Source organism: Sciurus carolinensis, chromosome 1 (genome assembly GCF_902686445.1).
Source record: "Sciurus carolinensis chromosome 1, mSciCar1.2, whole genome shotgun sequence".
Taxonomy (NCBI): Eukaryota; Metazoa; Chordata; class Mammalia; order Rodentia; family Sciuridae; genus Sciurus; species Sciurus carolinensis.
The window spans coordinates 27,139,373-27,160,531 of record NC_062213.1 but is presented as its reverse complement, the minus strand read 5'-3'; the positions used below and the strand labels follow the sequence as shown (position 1 = coordinate 27,160,531).

Below are 21,159 nucleotides of genomic sequence, written 5' to 3'. Positions count from 1 at the left end.
GTTGGAAGTGGGGAGTGAGGTGGATGAGGATAAAGGATTTATTATATATGAGGTTATAGAGCAAAATTGAGACTAGACCATAAAGAGACTTTTATGCTATCTATATAGCCTAGTTGTAACTTTGTCTATTCCCTTCCAAAACCCTACCCCTTAAACACAACCCTGATTTTTAAATATCTGAGTTTCTATCTTTGATATTCATGCTGATCTGGGAGAAGACCACATTCCAGCTGGTCAGTGACTGTTTTAAGGGTACACATATAAAACTTTCTGGTCAGTGAAATAGAAGTTAACTAAGACTTTAAGTCTTTAAATATTACTTTTAATTTTAAGAAAAAAATATAAGATTTCACAAAGGGATAAATCTTTGCTTTTAGTTCTTCCTCATTCTTCAAATGAGGACATAGTATCTGAAGGAAAAACAGATTTTTTTGTGTGTTCATAAGACACTTATCACTAGACTCAGAACTTATATATCAAGAATAAAAAATAAAAATATTTTTTAAAATATAAGCTTGGGCTCCAAGGATGTTATTAAGCAGCAGATGACAAAAAGTAGTGCTTCTAGAATTCTTATTTGTTAAAAATACACCTGTACTTATAAAATCTTCTTTAGGAATTCCTTTACCAGCAATACATTATGTAAAGGAGTTTAGAAATACTACTCTGCCTTTCCTTTTTGTTTTGTTTGAAATGACATGGCATTTATAGAATAGGTGAAAACCATGGTGCTGTTCCATCAACTTTTCCTCTTGACAATTTCCTATTTGGGTTTTCAGTACTATCCCTCTTGGCACTTCACATTCAGCAAAAGTAAACCTGTTCTTAAATATGCCATATTGGTTTAGATCTCTTTGTGCTCAACACTCATCCTGAAATTCTTTCTTTCTGTTCTTTTGCGGTTCATTTTCATACCAAAGTGAAGGTGTCACCCTCCATTGGTGGCTTTTCTAGTTCTTATCCCTATAGTTCTACGGTCAATTGAACTCAGGGGCACTCAACCACTGAGCCACATCCCCAGTCCTATTTTGTATTTTATTTATAAACAGGGTCTCATTGAGTTGCTTAGTGCCTTGCCATTGTTGAGACTGACTTTGAATTCACAATCCTCCTGTCTCAGCCTCCCAAGTCTCTGGGATTATAGGCTTTTGCCACTTTGCCTGGCCATTATCCCTATAATTCTAGAAGAGTCAAACATCTTTTCATCTGCATAATTATATATAATATATATAATTATATATATATATATAATATATATGTATGTATATAATTGTGCTTATTGCTATACTTTGTGATTTTTATTTGTTTTTCTATATAATTAAAAAGTCCCCTTTCATCTTTGTAGCTACAGCAATTGGTCTATTTCCTGGCACACTATATGCATCCAAAGTTCATTTAGCTGAATGATTTGTAAAATTTGTAAACTCAGTCAGGTTTTATTATATGCCATCTTCTTTGCCCTTAATACTATGTACATTGAAAATAGGAACATGAAAAATATGTGTTCAGGCTACTGAGAAAATTTTTGTCCAGGCTGGGAATATGCCTGTAATCCCAGTGACTTGGGAAGCTGAGGCAAGAAGGTAACAGGTTTGAACCAACGTAGTGAACCCTGTCTCAAATTAAAAAATAAACAGGCATTGGGGACACAGCTGGGCATTGGGCAAAGTTTCACTGGGTTCAATCCCCAGTGCCCACCAAAAAAATCTAATATGAAATCTTTTTAATTTTCAAATAATTATTGATAAAAGTTTATTTTAAATACTATTGAATAGTTTGAATTCATTAATGCTACTTTCAAATATCTCATTTCCTGGAGTTATGGCCAAAAATAGTTTTCTCTTTTTAAAGCACTTGTTCTGAGAATAAAGATAAGTGGTGAATAGGACAGAACAAGTCTTATTCCCATGGAGTTTACATTCTGTAAAAAGACACAAACTGTTCCAATGAGGGTCAAAATGCAAAGCAAATATCACAATAGACTTTTCCAAGGGAAGAAAGTCAATGCAAGAGATTAGTTATTCAACAGTAGAGATGATAAACTTAAAAAGAGCAAGGTATTCACAGTTTAATACGATGGGAACCCAGAGGATGGATTCACTTGATTAAAACATATGACAGTTTGCCATGCTCAAGAACTATAGTCACCCAAGACAGAGAAATAGAGAAAGAGAAAGTGAGAAAAAGAGGTTAGTCATAGATTTCCTATTCTTTATCTCTTTCAGTTTCCCACTAATATCTCTGAATGGCCAAATTCGGTCAGAAGTCTAGGAAATTCAGTCTGAAGTGTTCATTCCCTACCTTGCCAATGATAGATAACAGAGCAGAGAAGGTCTAGGGATGGTTTTAAGAGCTATCAGGTCAAGGATCAGTGCACAGTTAGTAAACAAATAAACAAATAGATAAATATCAGATAGCAAGTGGAAAGGGGTGACATAGTTGGAAATGCTTAGAGTGGTCAGAGGATTACTGGGCAGGTTATGTTCAATCTGACGTCTGAATGAGAAGAAGGCATTAGTATAGGAATCTCCCAGAAAGGGCCCAAGTGAGAATGAACTAGGTTTGTTTCAAATGTTCCAAATGGGCCACAATAGCTGAATCAAAGTGGGTATGTGGAAAACCATGTAAAATGAGTTCTGTGAAAAAAAGGGAACAGGTTCTATAAGGACATTTTCTAAAGTTCTGATTTTATTATAAGTGCAAGGGTCAAGTTTTTGGAGGTTTTAAAAAGAGAAGTAATCAGGTTCAATCCGTTTTTAAAAAGTCACTTTGACTATTTTGTGGTGGTGAATGCATCATAGATGATAATAGTAGAAAGGACACTGGGGCTGTTTTGGGATGGGCTAAATAAAAAGAGATGATTGTGGCTTGAATTAAGGAAATTTTAATTGAAATGAAGAATATTGACTATATTTAAAATATTCTTGGCGATCCAAGATGGCAGCCTAGAGGGTGACTGCATTCCCAGTCGCTCCAGAACCCAGGAGTTAAGAAGGGGAGGCATTGAGAGACTCGGACTGAAATAGAGCCACAGGTGAGTCTGCCCACTGCGTAAAGCTCGGCCTGGGTGGCAGGCCCAGATAGAGGTGACTTATCGGAGCTGGGCAGGGCAGCTAGAGTCATCCACAGGCAGCCCTGCGCACTCCGGCGGTGGGCCCCGCCCACACAGCCAGCTTCTCCAGGTTCTCGGAACGGCCCACTAGTGAGAGCCTTTCTGACCAGAACAAGCTCCAAATCCCAGAGCCAGCGCAGCGCAGAGTACTCCGGCACGCAAGCAGCTTCAGGGACCAGGATAGGGCAGCCAGAGACTTCCCCAAGTAGCCTGGACCCCTGTGGTGGGAGGTGCCTTTCAAGGCTAGCTTCTCAGAGCAGACCGCCCAGTGAGAGGCTTTCTACATAGAACCAGCCACAAGCCCCCGAACCAACAGAGAGCTTCGATCCGCAAGCAGCCTCTGGGATCAGGGCAGGGCAGCCAGAGACCTCTTCAGGCAGCTCTGCCCACTCCGGCTGCAGGCTCTCTTCACGGGGCGATCCAAGATGGCGGCCTAGAGGGAGACTGCACCCCCAGTCGCTCCAGAACCCTGGAGTTAAGAAGGGGAGGCATTGAGAGACTCGGACTGAAATAGAGCCACGGGTGAGTCTGCCCACTGGGTAAAGCTCGGCCCGGGTGGCAGGCTCAGATAGAGGTGGCTTATCAGAGCAGGGCAGGGCAGCTAGAGTCTTCCCAAGGTAGCCTTCCACACTCCGGCAGTGGGCTCCTCCCACACGGCCAGCTGCACAGTGCAGGCCCACAGTGAGAGCCTTTCCGCACAGAGCCAGCTCCAAACCGTGGAAGCAGTAGGGGGCTAGGGGCAGTTTTCTTTGGATGCACTGCCTTATCAGATTCCTCCAAGACATCAGGCTACTGAAGGCTGGGAGGTGATACACTGGAAATCTACCGGGACACTATAAGCCAATAGCAGAAAACTGCAATATCTCAGGGTCCCACTGACAGCCGACCAATATGAAAAAACAAGAGAAGAAAATGTCCCAAACAAACCTAGATACTACATCAATAAAACCCAATGACAGCACAGCAGAAGAAATGTCAGAAAGGGAGTTCAGAATGTACGTAATTAAAACGATCAGGGAAGCTAATGAGGAGATGAAAGAGCAAATGCAGGCATCGAGGGAGGAGATGAAAGAGCAAATGCAGGCATTAAATGATCGCACCAATCAACAGTTAAAAGACCAAATACGGGAAGCAAGAGATCATTTCAATAAAGAGTTAGAGATACTAAAAAAAAAAAACAAACTGAAATCCTTGAAATGAAGGAAACAATAAACCAAGTTAAAAACTCCATAGAAAGCATAACCAATAGGATAGAACACCTGGAAGACAGAACCTCAGACATTGAAGACAAATTACTTAATCTTGAAAACAAAGTTGGCCAAACAGAAAAGATGGTAAGAAATCATGAACAGAATCTACAAGAATTATGGGATATCATGAAAAGGTCAAATTTAAGAATTATTGGGATTGAGGAAGGCTTAGAGAAACAAACCAAAGGAATGAACAATCTATTCAATGAAATAATATCAGAAAATTTCCCATATCTGAAGAATGAAATGGAAAACCAAGTACAAGAGGCTTATAGAACTCCAAACATACAAAATTAAAACAGACCCACACCAAGGCACATTATTATGAAAATACCTAACATACAAAATAAAGACAGAATTTTAAAGGCCGCGAGAGAAAAGAATCAAATTACATTCAGAGGGAAACCAATAAGAATATCAGCAGATTTTTCAATCCAGACCCTAAAAGCTAGAAGGGCCTGGAACAACATATACCAAGCCCTGAAAGAAAATGGATGCCAACCAAGAATCTTATACCCAGCAAAACTTACCTTCAAATTTGACAATGAAATAAGATCCTTCCATGATAAACAAAAGCTAAAGGAATTTACAAAAAGAAAGCCAGCATTACAGAACATTCTCAGCAAAATATTCCATGAGGAAGAGATGAAAAACAATGATGCAAATCAGCAACAGGAGGCGCTAGCTTAAAGGAACAGCCAAATAAAGGAGAAACCAAATCATGTCAAAAACAAATATGAGTCAATTGACTGGGAATACAAATCATATCACAATAATAACCCTGAATGTTAATGGCCTGAATTCATCAATCAAAAGACACAGACTGGCAGATTGGATTAAAAAGAAAAATCCAACAATATGCTGCCTACAAGAGACTCATCTCATAGAAAGAGACACCCATAGACTAAAGGTGAAAGGATGGGGAAAAACATACCATGCACATGGACACAGCAAAAAAGCTGGAGTATCCATCCTCATTTCAGATAATGTGGACTTCAAGCCAAAACTAGTCAGAAGGGATAAAGAAGGACATTACATACTGCTTAAGAAAAGCATAAATCAGCAAGACATAACAATCATAAATATCTATGCCCCGAACATTGGCTCATCCACATACGTCAAACAAATCCTTCTCAATTACAGAATTCAAATAGACCACAACACAATAATACTAGGCGATTTTAACACACCTCTCTCACTACTGGATAGATCATCCAAACAAAAATTGAATAAAGAAACTATAGATCTCAACAACACAATCAACAATTTAGACTTAACGGACATATATAGAATATACCATCCAACAAAGAATGAATACACTTTCTTCTCAGCAGCACATGGATCCTTCTCTAAAACAGATCATATTTTATGCCACAAAGCAACTGTTAGTAAATACAAGAAGATAGAGATACTACCTTGTACTCTATCAGATCATAATGGATTGAAATTAGAAATAAATGACAGAATAAAAAACAGAAACTTCTCCAATACCTGGAGATTAAATAATACACTATTATATGATGAATGGATAACAGAAGACATCAGGAGGGAAATAAAAAAATTCTTAGAAGTAAACGAGAACAAAGACACATCATATCAAAATCTCTGGGACACTATGAAAGCAATACTTAGAGGAAGATTTATTTCATGGGGCGCATTCAAAAAAAGAAGTAGAAATCAACAAATAAACGATTTAACACTACAGCTCAAAGCGCTAGAAAAAGAAGAGCAGACCAATACCAAAAGTAGTAGAAGACAGGAAATAGTTAAAATCAGAGCTGAAATCAACGAAATCGAAACAAAAGAAACAATTGGAAAAATTAACAAAATAAATAGTTGGTTCTTTGAAAAAATAAATAAAATTGATAAACCCTTAGCCACACTAACAAAAAGAAAGAGGGAGAAAACTCAAATTACTAAAATTTAGAATGAACAAGGAAACATCACAACAGACACGAGTGAAATACAAAACATAATTAGAAGCTATTTCGAAAGTCTATACTCCAACAAAACAGAAAACCTCGAAGACATCAACAAATTTCTAGAGACATATGAATTACCTAAACTGAACGAGGAGGACATACACAACTTAAATAAACCAATTTCAAGCAATGAAATAGAAGAGGTCATCAAAAGCCTACCAACAAAGAAAAGTCCAGGAGCAGATGGGTTCTCAGCCGAGTTCTACAAAACCTTTAAAGAAGAGCTCATTCCAATACTCCTCAAACTATTCCATGAAATAGAAGAGGAGAGAACCCTCCCAAACTCGTTCTATGAAGCCAATATCACCCTGATACCTAAACCAGACAGAGACACATCGAGGAAAGAAAATTTCAGACCAATATCCTTAATGAACATCGACGCAAAAATTCTCAACAAAATTTTAGCAAATCGCATACAAATATATATTAAAAAGATAGTGCACCATGATCAAGTGGGTTTTATCCCAGGGATGCAAGGTTGGTTCAACATTCGGAAATCAATAAATGTCATTCACCATATCAACAGACTTAAAGTTAAGAATCACATGATTATTTCAATAGATGCAGAAAAAGCATTTGATAAAATACAGCACCCCTTCATGCTCAAAACACTAGAAAAAATTGGGGTAGTGGGAATATTCCTTAACATTATAAAGGCCATCTACGCTAAGCCCATGGCTAATATCATTCTAAATGGTGAAAAACTGAAAGCGTTCCCCCTAAAAACTGGAACAAGGCAGGGATGCCCTCTTTCACCACTTCTATTCAACATCGTCCTTGAGACTCTAGCCAGAGCAATCAGACAAACCAAAGAAATTACAGGGATACGAATAGGAAAAGAAGAACTCAAACTATCCCTGTTCGCTGATGACATGATTATATATTTAGAGGAACCTGGAAATTCCACCAGAAAACTTTTAGAACTCATAAGTGCATTCAGTAAAGTAGCAGGTTACAAGATCAATGCTCATAAATCCAATGCATTTTTATACAAAAGTGATGAATCTTCAGAAAGAGAAATTAGGAAAACTACTCCATTCACAATAGCATCGAAAAAAATAAAATACTTGGGAATCAATCTCACAAAAGAGGTGAAAGACCTCTACAATGAGAACTACAGAACACTAAAGAAAGAAATTAAAGAAAACCTTAGAAGTTGGAAAGATCTCCCATGTTCCTGGATAGGCAGAATTAATATTGTCAAAATGGTTATACTACCTAAAGTGCTATACAGATTCAATGCAATTCCAATTAAAATCCCAATGATGTACCTTGCAGAAATAGAGCAAGCAATTATGAAATTCATCTGGAAGAATAAAAAACCTAGAATAGCTAAAGCAATCCTCAGTAGCAAGAGCGAAGCAGGGGGTATTGCAATACCAGATCTTCAACTCTACTACAAAGCATTAGTAACAAAAACGGCATGGTATTGGTACCAAAAGACAGGTAGATCAATGGTACAGAATAGAGGACATGGACACAAACCCAAATAAATACAATTTTCTCATACTAGACAAAGGTTCCAAAAATATGCAATGGAGAAAAGATAGCCTCTTCAACAAATGGTGCTGGGAAAACTGGAAAACCATATGCAATAGAATGAAATTAAACCCCTATCTCTCACCCTACACAAAACTCAACTCAAAATGGATCAAGGACCTCAGAATCAGACCAGAGACCCTGCATCTTATAGAAGAAAAAGTAGGTCCAAATCTTCAACTTGTTGGCTTAGGATCAGACTTCCTTAACAGGACTCCCATAGCACAAGAAATAAAAGCAAGAATCAACAACTGGGATAGATTCAAACTAAAAACCTTTCTCTCAGCAAAGAAAACTATCAGCAATGTGAAGAGAGAGCCTACAGAGTGGGAGAATATCTTTGCCAACCATACCTCAGATAGAGCGCTAATTTCCAGAATCTATAATGAACTCAAAAAACTCTACACGAAGAATACAAATAATCCAATCAACAAATGGGCTAAGGAAATGAACAGACACTTCACAGAAGAAGATGTACAAGTAATCAACAGATATATGAAAAAATGTTCAACATCCCTAGTAATAAGGGAAATGCAAATCAAAACTACCCTAAGATTTCATCTCACCCCAATTAGAATGGCGATTATCAAGAATACAAGCAACAATAGGTGTTGGCGAGGATGTGGTGAAAAAGGAACACTCATACATTGCTGGTGGGGTTGCAAATTAGTGCAGCCACTCTGGAAAGCAGTGTGGAGATTCCTCAGAAAGCTTGGAATGGAAACACCATTTGACCCAGCTATCCCACTCCTTGGCCTATACCCAAAGGACTTAAAATCAGCATACTACAGAGATACAGCCACATCAATGTTCATTGCTGCTCAATTCACCATAGCCAGATTGTGGAACCAACCTAGATGCCCTTCAGTTGATGAATGGATAAAGAAACTGTGGCATATATATACAATGGAATATTACTCCGCAATGAAGAATGATAAAATTATGATATTTGTAGGCAAATGGATGAAATTGGAGAATATCATGCTAAGTGAGATAAATCAATCTCAAAAAACTAAAGGACGAATGATCTCGCTGATAAGCGGATGAGGACATATAATGGGGGGTGGGAGGGGTTAGCATTAGGTTTAGGATTAGGTTTAGGGTTAGGGATAAGGAGAGCGGTAAGAATGAAGGAAAGAAGGACTGTATAGAGGGAAAAGAGGGGTGGGAGGGGTGGGGGGGAAGGAAAAAAAAATAAACATCATTTCCCTATGTAAACGTATGATTACACAAATGGTATGCCTTGACTCTATGTACAAATAGAGAAACAACATGTATCCCATTTGTATACAATATAAAAAAATAAAATAAAATAAAGGTTAACATGTAAATTACAGAAAAAATAAAAATACAAGCAAAGAACAAAAAAAATAAAAAAATAAAAAAATAAAATAAAATAAAATATTCTTTGAAAGTAAAATTTCTTCAATGGATTATATATGAAGTAATGCAATTAAATATATTTACTAAATCTAAAGGAGGATTTATAAGAAACATGATAATTTGGAATATAGCATATGTACTTAAACTCTCCTCTGCTTCTACATTTGACTTAACAAATCTCTTCTCTCCCTTGTTTTACTCATCTTGTTTATACTGTAAACATTCTCATTACACAAACATCTCTTCTTGTTTTTCATTTTCTTATATTTTCTTATTTTCACTTCACTACAATACCTGTAATACCTATAAAACATCTCATTTCATAATATGAAGATTGTATAACTTTCATATTGTCCAAGTCACATAGCATTCCCAATATAAGAAGAATATTATCATTAGGAAAATTTGCATATACTTAACCCATTCCCTTATGGAAATATACAGGTATGTAAATATGAAAAATATTCAAATGAAATATGTGAATATCTGACCTATTTGATATTTTGAACTTGCATTTAAGTTCTCCTTATCATTATGGCGACACCAGAAGGGAGTTAGTATTTATTTTTATCATAACATTTTTTTCAATAGAGTTGTCAGGTAAACACTCATGAAGGAAAATACAGACATTATATAATTTTTATAGATTTGAAAGTGCTGTTAGTATTCCCCAAACATTTTCACATTTCTTAGCAAAAATATTATATTACCTACCTACAATTTTATTCATCAAAAACTATTCCCTTGATGTAATTTTTAAATATTTCTAAATATATACATTCTGAAATTTACATTAATAAAATGTTGTCATGATTTAAATGACTTGTGACCTCAAATTGTTATTCATATTAACTTTTAAAAAAATATTTTGGTCATAACATTGCAATGATAACTTTTTTTCCCTTCCAGCATAAGGAAGGCAAGAGAACAAAGTCACAGAGTACAGATAAAGAGCTAAACGTATCATAAAGTGTGCATATATTTAGTTCAAGGACTAACAGGTCCTTGTTATTTTCTTCATAGATTGCCTACTTAATTTGAGTATTTCTGTAAGTCATCTATCCTAAATGTCTTATCAGTTTAGATAACAAAACAGTGAAGTGGCTTTCAAAAATCCATTTCCACTCTATCTCCTATATATTTACACAATTTAACATAGGTTTATTTTTACAGGAGCTAGTTTTTATTTGGCAATGCAGTACTGAACTATTTGGGCCACAAGTCACAAAAAGAAGCTGTATTTAGTTACTCTTCATTTTCAGACCTAATGTCTTTTAAGGAGCCTTCTCAAAAAGGCCCAAACTACCTTTCCAAAGAGACTAGAATAGCATACCAAGTCTTAATTGTATTGGCCTTAAACCAGCACAAGAGGAAAGTGACAGTGCAGGTTTACTCAAATTCAACACAGTGTGATTTTCTTAAGCATCTAAAAGAGTTTTGGGCTTGGTGATGAAAAAGCAATATCTTCCTTTAATTCATAAAATAAATAAATGCCTACTGTGGCAATAAGAGAAGCACATAAGTTAAATATTATGCAGATTAAATGAGCCAAGAGAGTATGGATCAGTTATAAGAAAGGAAATTGAAGAAAACTCATTTGAAGAATGGGCAGGATTCTTAATAGGTAAAGACTGGCAAAAAATCATATTCTAGGATGAAAGAATAGCATGTGTTGTGGTACAGAGCTAATAAAGTGTGAAGACCTTTGGAAGAACAATTTGCCTGAAGGAACTGGCAAGTTTAAGGAAATAATAACTTTGTATACATTTCTTTTTAAAAATACACACCATACAACTGAAATTATATGTGTGTGTGCATTCACATATATGTGTGTGTGTGTGTGTGTATATATATATATTTTTTTCTTTTTTTTTTCTGCAAAAGGCAGGTTGGCATTCTGTAACACAATGTGGTAGAATTGAAAAGATAATGCCAGAAAACTAGGTTTCTACTCTTAAAGAAGAACTTAAGTGCTAGAATGCAAATGTTTAAGTAAGGGGAAAGAGGACCAAACTGCAACCATGGCCTACCTTTATTTTTCCTAAGTGTGGGAACTTCTGGCATGTAAATCTATACATTTGCAAACCAGGAGTATCAACATTCGAAGTGTTTTAATGAATAACAAAATAATGGCATGAAGGTCATTTGAAGCTCATGTATGATGTGTGATGTTGTAAGATAACTGTATTATATCATTGCTTAATTTGATGAATAATGAGAGATTTAAGATTTTGATCAGAGGAAACACAGCAATAATTACATAGTAGAGATGCTTTTCTGAAACCCAAATGTAAACCTCTTGCAATAGAAAACTATGGCTATGGTGTAAGTAAGAAGTTTTAAGGGTGTGATGTAAGACAGAGGCAATAATAATTAAAGATTGCTGATTAATGAGACTGGTGAGGAAGAATCAATGGGAGAGAATAAAGATTTTAATTAAAGTTCATCAGGAAAATAATAAAGAGAAGGTAAAGCAGGTAATCTGTCTAGCATTTATTGAACTATTGCTTTAGATATTTACTAGGCTTTTTTTGGGAGGGAAGGATACTGGAGATTAAACCCCCAGGGACCCTCTACTACTGAGCTACATCCCAAATCCTATTAATTTTGAGACAGGGTCCTGTTAAATTGACCAGGTTAGCGTGTGTGTGTGTGTATGTATTTAGTACCATATATATATATATATGGTACTATATATATATATATATATATATATATATGCCTATACTATATATATATATATGCCTAGTTAATACCTAGTTTTAATATTGCCTACTTAGTGATATATATGATATGTATACTGATACACACACACACACACACACACACACACACATACACACACACATATATATATATAGAGAGAGAAACAGAAAGAGAAGAGAGAGAGAGAGAGAGAGAGAGAGAGAGAGAAAGTGTTTTAATATTTCCTAGTTAGTGCCATGTTCTCTGCTGAGGATATGGATATATTCATGTATTAATAATCCAAATGAAAATCCAAAATTTGGAGCCAACGTTACTCTTTGCTTTCAAGGAGAGAACAAATTCCTACAAATTCCTACCCAGTCTGGTTACATCTCTTTTACAGTTTCAAATCTTTTCATTTCCTTAATTTCTTCTGCTTCTGATAAAAAAGGTGAGGTAAAGCCTATCTAAAGAAAAAATCTTATGAGAGCTAAGGATCCCACAAGCTGGGCTTCCACAGACATTTGGTTGTAATTTTAAGAGACATTTAAATTTTTAATTTATTTTTCAGCATAGACAGGCTGCCAGCTTTTATATCTCTTTGGCAGCATTTCTCTCTTTAAAAGCCTGTTATGTTCCACAGGCATTTCAAATTAGTAACAAAGCTTTTAAGACTTCAAAACACAGCTGCTGGGACTCTCACCTTGGAGATTAGAACACAAAATGGTAAGCAAAATATAGCAAGTAAGATACCTTAGTTATTCAAGGATTTTCTTATAGATTTCCTCAATGATTATAAAAATATTGATTATATGAATAAAAGATTGTTTCTGTTTTGTCACCCACTGCCTGAAAGTCATTTAGTTTTATGATGAGTTTGAGGTCATGCTATCTGGTCATGTGATCTGAGAAATTAATGGAAAAATGTTGAAGATGCAGTTGTGCTGTTTAACCAATGCAATTCATTAAATTTATTGAACTTCCTTTGTTAGGCATATAGTAATATAAGTGAGTATAAATCTGATTCCCAATATCTTACAGGTAGAAGAATTTCTCAAAGACAATGCAAAAATATTCAAAGTATTCTAGTAAAGTTACTCAAAATGCTAGGGAAGAGCCAAATTGCACCTGTTTGAGAAAATAAGAAAACTTTATGGAGAAGATCTTCAAGTAAGTACTTAAAAATGTGCAGGTCGACACAAGTTAAAAAAAATACTGGGATAGGACTTTCCAGGAGGGAAACACACACACACACACACACACAAACAACCTAGTGAAGAAGTCAGAGAAAATCAGATACATTTGAGGCAAACTATATTTAGTAATTCATCACCATACCAAATATAGATAGGAGATAAGACTGGAGTTATTTTGCAGTATTTTGATGCCAAAATCAAGTAGTTTGTGTATAAGAAAACCTTAAATTGGAAAAACATATTATTGTAGATGTTAGGTGGAAGACTGATAGGGCAACAGCATTATGTGGATGGGAAGATGAAGAACCTGCAGCTAGAAAAGCTGACACTGCAATTTTCTAAGAACATTGTAAAGGGTGAACTAAGGTAGCAATCATGGAATTGGAGATGGGGAGCATGTTCTCATTTGTGAAAAATAAACATCTTAGTATTTGAAAGTTATCTTTCTTTAAGGTATTCATTCATTAAAATTGCTGGCACACCAGAAAAATTATGAAATACTAAATGTTTTGTGATTGTAGTCGATGCTCTAGAGGAAGGTTTTAATATATTGAAAAAATAACATGAGAAAATATATATTACTATTTAGAGGTTAAGTTTTAGAGGTTTTTGTTTTTGTTGAATACATACAAAGTTATTTTTCTCCCCTCTGAAACAGATGAGTCCAGAAATTCTTTAATGCTGCTTTTGTTGTTGTTGGTGGTGGTGGTGGATTTGTTTTATACCAGCGATTGAACCCAGGAGCACTTAACCACTGAGCCACTGCCCCAGTTTTTTTGTTTGTTTGTTTGCTTGTTTTGCTTTGTTTTAAATTTCGAGACAGGGGTATAACAATTTGTTTGGGACCTTGTTAAATTGCTGAGGTTGACTTTGAACTCAGGATCCTCCTAACTCAGACAGATTCAGGATCATCAATCTCAAAAGAGTACTCGAAATTACTTAACAAGGCAAAACTTCAGTACCAAGCTTGCTCTCCCATTCTAGGTAACAACTATTTTTCCATTTTTCTTTCATTTTTCTCTTTCTTTCTTTCCCATCTATGCCCATCTCCCTAAACACACATTTTCATTTGATGACTTTACTTAATGCAGCATTATCAAATTAAAAGTATTAAATATGAGCTCTCTCATCTTCCCATCACAAAATCTGCAAGCCTAGCAATCTCTCTTCTCTAATATTTTTTTTGATGAATTAGAATAATTCTCCTCCAACTGCCCATTTATAGTCTCCTATAAAATTCTGTTCCTCTGCTGTACTCTCTCTTTCAAGACAACAATGTATTCTTCTCTATAGAAAAATTTGTATTAGCCAATAAGCATGGTTCTGTCTCTTGCATCTCTAGAAAGACTTTCTTGATTTTCTAATGACAATAAAACTGCCCCATTATTATCTTCCTGAATTATATAACTCGATGCCTGAAATATATTACCTGCCTGAACTGTCTTCACTGAGCATATTTCAATATTTTCAAACTCTGTCATCCCAATGAAATCAGTCTTAAAAAACTATCATGTTGTCAAATCCATGAGAATCTTCTGTCATCATTATGTTCAAATTTTCAACAGCAATCAGTATTCCCTTCCTTTTAAAGGACTTCCTTCTCTTGACTCAGTCACTCTTGGATATCCTCCTATTCCTATGGATACTTGTGGGCATGAATTGATAGCTCCTTGTATTCTACCAGTTACACATATATAGGTCTTTGGGTCTGTGTCACAGGTTCTATGGATGCCATCTATTCATGTTGATAATCTTGATAATATCTTAGTAATGATCTTGATACTATCTACATACAGATGTTTCCCTGAAATCTCTGAACTTCAATTATGTTCATGTACTAGTTGGAAATCTAAGTCATCTGAAATTTACAATTTTGAAACTGAGTTTTCAATTTTTCTCCTTAAACCTCTGAAGTCCACACTATTAAGTATTATAATTTACTGCACCATCCATCTTTTGGATTAAAGTCAAAACAATGGTTTGTGAACCATCCTTTATTATTTGGATTTTCTCACTTTCCACATCAAATTTTCATTGTATAATAAAGAAAAACTTATATTCAAATAAATCTTGAATTTCCCTAGTTCACTGTTAATGCCATAGTCCAAGTCTTTACCATTTTTTTGTTTAGACTACGAAGGTAGCCTTCTAACTAAAATTTATGTTTTCTTTAATCAATTTGCTATAAAATGAGACCTACTAAATGAAGATTGGACTAGGTGACTCTCTTATAGGTCTTGACAACTTGCCCTCATAGATGGAGAGGTGACCTAAATGAAGCAGTCCTGTTGTACCCATAGTGAACCAGAAACTACAAAGCCAGTGGGGAGCTGCAGTTAAATGGCTCATGTTGCCCTGAAATTATGTTGACTTAAGTTGGCCAATACAATCAGGGAAAAAAAAAAAAATTCTGTGGAGTGTGTGTGTATGTGTGTGTGTGTGTGTTCCATTTTTAAAAGCATACACACTTAAACACATCTCCAGTCCAGGTAAGACTGCATGACTGCCAGTGTTCTTTCTCTGCAGAAGAGATCTGGCTTCTTTTTATCTCCTTAACTTTATGTTATGCTTTGCTCTATAACTTAGCTTCACTGATCTTTATGTTTTTGGAATAGCTCATTAAGCTCTTCTTCATTGTAAGACTTTTCCTTTCCTGAATGCTAACCACACACAATTTTTCCAATATCAACAGGTGTGATATCTAAAATCTGGTTGGTTTCCACACTACAACATTTATCATCTTTTATAGGATCTTGTTTTTACTTTATATTTGATTTCAGAATATCTACCTACATTTGGTATTACATCTGCCTATCTTTAAATCCACCTCACTTCAAGGTAATTTAACTCACTATATTAGTATTACATTACAACATTGTTAAGTCTATTTTCAATGAACCATTCATAAAACTGGCAAATAGTGTGTTCAAGTAAGTATTAGTAAAAATTTTTTCTATTGATCTTTTTTTTTATCATAACAGCTATTTTGATTAGAGAACTTATACTATCACAAAACTCTATTATTCCTACTATTATACACTATTTCATTTAATCTCCTACTAAACCCAATAAAATAAGCAATTTCATTTCCATTTTTATATCTTAAGATACCTCCTCTTGGAAAGAGAAGATAATTCATGTCAATGATGGAATTTGGACAATGTTTGTTGGACTTCAGGACATAATATAATGTAGTAATTAAAGGAGAAGATTTGTAATCCTCACATTATGAGCTCAAACACCAGTTCTATCAAATTTTTAGCAAGTCAAGCAGAACTTCAGTTTCATCATTTGTAAAGTGAAGCTAAAATAGCAAGTATTTATACTAGTTTATAAAAAATAAAGGAAGCATGTAAAAAATAACCACTTAGTAATTGCATGGCATGTTGTAGTGTCTAAAGTATAACTTTAATCATTAAGACAAAATTAGTTTATTTTAATAAAGTGACTTAGTTATTATGATTAAATTTAACCAGATCTGAGAACTTTTGAATTTCTCTTTGGTCTATTTCTTCAAACATTATTATCTGTTTTCAGTTCAAGAAATGGTTAAAGTTCCATAAATATTTTAGAAAAATACAATTATATTCATGTTGAAATAAGATTATAATTTTGTATTTCAAATATAGCAACATATAGCTTTAAGTCATCTTGAAAGATCCGTGGGGACACAATTTCCATAGATCTATATTCTAAGAGCTTTCTTTTGCTTCCTAGAAATAGTCTTTAGGGTATCATTTGTACTTCACATAAACAATATAAAGAAGTAACAACTGTAAATATAAAGTTTTTAAAATGTTATTTGATAGTATATTATATGCATTCTCTAGGTTGTTTGGAAATTTAATTTCAAATTAATAAATACTAATTGTAGGATCATATGAAATTAATATTCAAGTTATGTTTATTTCTAAACACACAAATAAGATGTCTATGGAATTTTGCTGAAGAATTTCATGTGCATTGCCTCAACTGGAATTCACCATTGTATGTGATTAATTTTTTTGCATGTTACAGAAGAGGAAATTTGAGCAAACGGGATTGAACAATGTACTCAAGATCACACAACTAATTAATAAGCAGCAGAATTTGAATGTAAATATATATTTTATAATCTAAATCCCATGATTGTTTACTTACTACATGGCAAGAAATTAATCATTTAATTTCCAAGAGTGTCCTGATAGACAATATCTTACTTAACTAGTCACACTAAAATAAATGAAATATAATTAATAGTAACACATCAATGGAATCAAACTGCCACAGTTTGAAGTCACCATGTATCCAGTTCCATATTATTAATTATTTTTAAATTTTTCAATTAAAATAAACTTTAACAAAATAAATCATAAAGTAATTTAAAATATTACCTAAAATCTGATCCAAGTCTCTTCCCATTTTCTGGTTCTCCTGGATCTGGACACAAATTGGAAGCTGTTTTAATACCTCCCTCATTTACTGTAGCAGCAAGAAGAAAAACAAGAAACAAAATATTTATAATTAAAAAATCAAGAATGATATTAATTTAAAAATCTACACAAAACTTATATTCTGTTACTATAATCACTATTTTGAACTATAGAAAATATAAGCACAATTTTATAGAAAATTAATGAAGGTAAAAAACTTTTTTCTCTTTTTATGGACCTATCAGAACCTAAATTTGATGTTTATATTTAATGATGTACTATTCTAAATATTAACTCCTTAGCATCTAGCACTTTATTTTTAATTACAATCAAATTGCAAAACATATTTCCAGGGTAGCAATGTGAAAGTTTCCATTAATTATTGATAATACAGGGACCATCACCAGTTGTAACATTGTCATTTGGATCTTTCCTGTTTTTTTTCTCCATAATTGGGGATTGAACCCAAGGGTTTTCTACTACTGATCTTCATCCCCAGATCTCTTCATATTTTATCTTTAGACAGAATCTCACTAAATTGCCCAAGTTAGCTTCAAACTTGCAATACCCCTACCTTAGCCTCCTGGGATTCTAGTTGTGCACCTATGAAGGCGAATTCCTTTTATTTTCAATTATAATTAAAAAATAAGACCATACCAAAAAAGTTTAAAGTTATTAACACTTCGGTATTTGGTATATAATAAAGGAATTTGGTCTGACAAAATTAAAGTAAAAGGATGTGGTACTAAGCATGTCATTGAATTATGATATAATGCTGAAAACCAAAATAATGACTTTACCCTCAAACAATTTCTATAACTACATTTGACATGACAATTGTACACATTTTCAGCAGTTTCTTTAGAGCACTCAGTTAATGAAAGACTAATTTTTTTTTTTTCAGTGAATGTGGTCACACTGGATGCCTAAATTCCCAGGATAGGTTTTTAATGGGAAGACAATAAAACCAGATAATTCTGAAATAATTGATTGATATTGTTTTATATTTCAATCTTATAGTGAACTGGAGAGTAATTTCCTTTATTTTGTTCTTTTTCAGTTTGTTCTTTTTAAGGAAAGAATAGTATCTAATGAGAAAGTCTAGAGGAAAAATTCTAAACCTTATAATTGTTCTTGTCCTGCATTGTGGATTAGAACCATCTATAGATCTTTCTTTAAAGAATAAAGATGACTAGTTCTACTTCTGGATATTCTAATGCAATTAGTTTATAGTAGGAACCTGGGTATCAATTGTTGTTTTTTTAATAAAACTCTCAAGATAATTCTAATGTAAAGTTAAAGTTGAGAACCACTGGACTTACGGATTGTTTAGCTGAAATTGGTCATTGGGTTGACACTAATTCATCAGATAGGAAGACAGATTTCAAATGATGGTCCAACAGTCATGGCTGTGATAAAGTTACCCTCTTCTCAACTAGACACAAAATTGTGCATCTATTTCTATCATTCTGAACAAATTATTTTCTAATTTTCACCAACAATATCTTTATTGCTACCTTTATTATATGCTCAGTGAGTCAAAGAATCTGATATTTTTACTTTTCTTGGTCCTCTAAATTTCTATTTAATTCCTTTTACCCTTTCTGGGATTTCTGGTCACTCTCTACATTAGTTAATTTCAATAATTCAAAGGCATTGGTCCAGAGTCATTAATATTTTGTATTTCCCTCACTACTTGAAAAATTACCTCTTTGTCAATAACTTCTAAGGTAGGATTTTTTTGTTATCTTTTCCAAACTTTCTTGCTCCATCAATAGCCATTGGATCATCCCCCAAATTTCCAATGACTATCTCATGTGTCAGCTCAAAATAAACATAATCACTTTGATACTTTTGTGACACCCTTATAATCTACCTTCAATCTATCTTGAATACTAGAAGAGGTCCAAACTTCCTAAAACACAGTTTTTTTTAATTATTGTACAAATCTCCAATGAACCAACTAGATTTTCTACTAAGTTTCTACTACTTCTTAATACATATGTCTTAGTGTTTGATTAACAACTGTTTTTAATAAATTAAGCATTTCTATGGGAAGTATGCACTTTATAATCCTTGAAAAGCTATTGATAATATTTTAGAACATGTTATTAAAATGGAATTTCCTTTTAACTGGGATTGTAAATGAGGAAAACAGGTGGCATGGCCTATGTTTAACTACTTTATTATAGTACAATATATAAAATGGATTATAGATTAATATGCAAGTTGTTTTTATACATTATCAGAAAATATAATTAGGAAAAGGTTCCTATTTGCATTTTACCATTATTGTATCAAAAAGCAAGACCATGTTAAATATTTTTATGTGAAATTGAATGTTAGTACATCCAACTGTGTGTCTTCTAGATACCTTGTACATTTTAATTCATCTGATCCTTACAACAATCTTAAGGGAAACTACTATTAGAATTTTACACCTCTCAAGGCAAAGAAACTGTAACTTGGAGAGGTTAAGAAGTGTGTCCAAAGTTATACTGCCATTTAATGCCAGACTCTATATTTAAATCCAGGCAAACCTTTTAGACCTGAAGCCCATCCAGACAGCTCAGCAAGGCTAAAATTCAAAACACTTTTACAAACCATTTACATTAAAATACAGAGAATATTTATAATTTTTTGCCACTTTTACATAATTAATTTCAATTCTTATTAGTTTAATTGTCAAGTTATTTCTGTCTGTTTGGAAACATCATTTAAACCACTGATTTTGGACATCAGCAATAGAAGACAGACTTCCAAAATTAAAATGTAGGGATAATGGGAGAACTTCTGCAAGATACATGTACTTAGTGTCTATTAGTTATAAATGTTCAAAATAAAATATAAAGAGCAAAGTGTATGATTTTTATTTTCTCTGATATTTAGATATTTTAGAATTGCCCAGAGTTAAGTGATATCAAGACATTCAAACAAAGTTAGTACTCATTGAATCAACTGCTATAATGCCATTGAAACGACTAGATAGATTTAATATTTTTACTTTTAATTTGAATAGTAACTAGTAGCATGGTAAAAACATGAATGCTCTTTAAAATTTACACAGAATCTTGCCCCTTAAAAAGAACATCTGTCATGGGAAAGCCCTTTTTGCTCTGGTCTTCAAGAATATCTTTATTATTACTAATGTTAATGAAATGTGAATCCTTTTCTCCATACAACAGTAAAGACATTTATGGAATTTATAAGATTTAAAAAAATTGATTTATTTATTAGAACACAGAAGTATCTTTATTATGTTTTTATACATTATGCTTCAAGAATCTTATTTTTTGTATTATTGTAGGTTTAACTTAAGTACACTATAAAATTAGTCAACATCAAAAGATGCTATTGTTATAAACATATTTTTTAAAGCTTATGATATTATAGAGCACACAATATACTCTAAAAATAAAAATGTGATTCTAAAATCCACTTCTATATTTTCTCTTCCAACTATTTACATTGCTACTTTTCTCATATTTTTATTTAGATTTTAATATTTATCCTAATATTTAAAATATGCTTTTGGATTTGATTCTGAACTCAAACATCATAAACGTCAATGACATATTTTATACTAATACATTTTTTATT

General features: G+C 33.7%; 1 protein-coding gene across 1 annotated transcript in view; it reads right to left on the bottom strand.

Annotated features, from left to right (window-relative positions):
* Window positions 1–21,159, bottom strand: part of Csmd3 (CUB and Sushi multiple domains 3) — a 1,190,022-nt gene that overhangs the window by 703,510 nt on the left and 465,353 nt on the right. Inside the window, 1 exon segment of the mRNA XM_047516388.1 lies at window positions 17,521–17,608. Within this exon segment, the coding sequence (XP_047372344.1) occupies window positions 17,521–17,608 (88 nt within the window).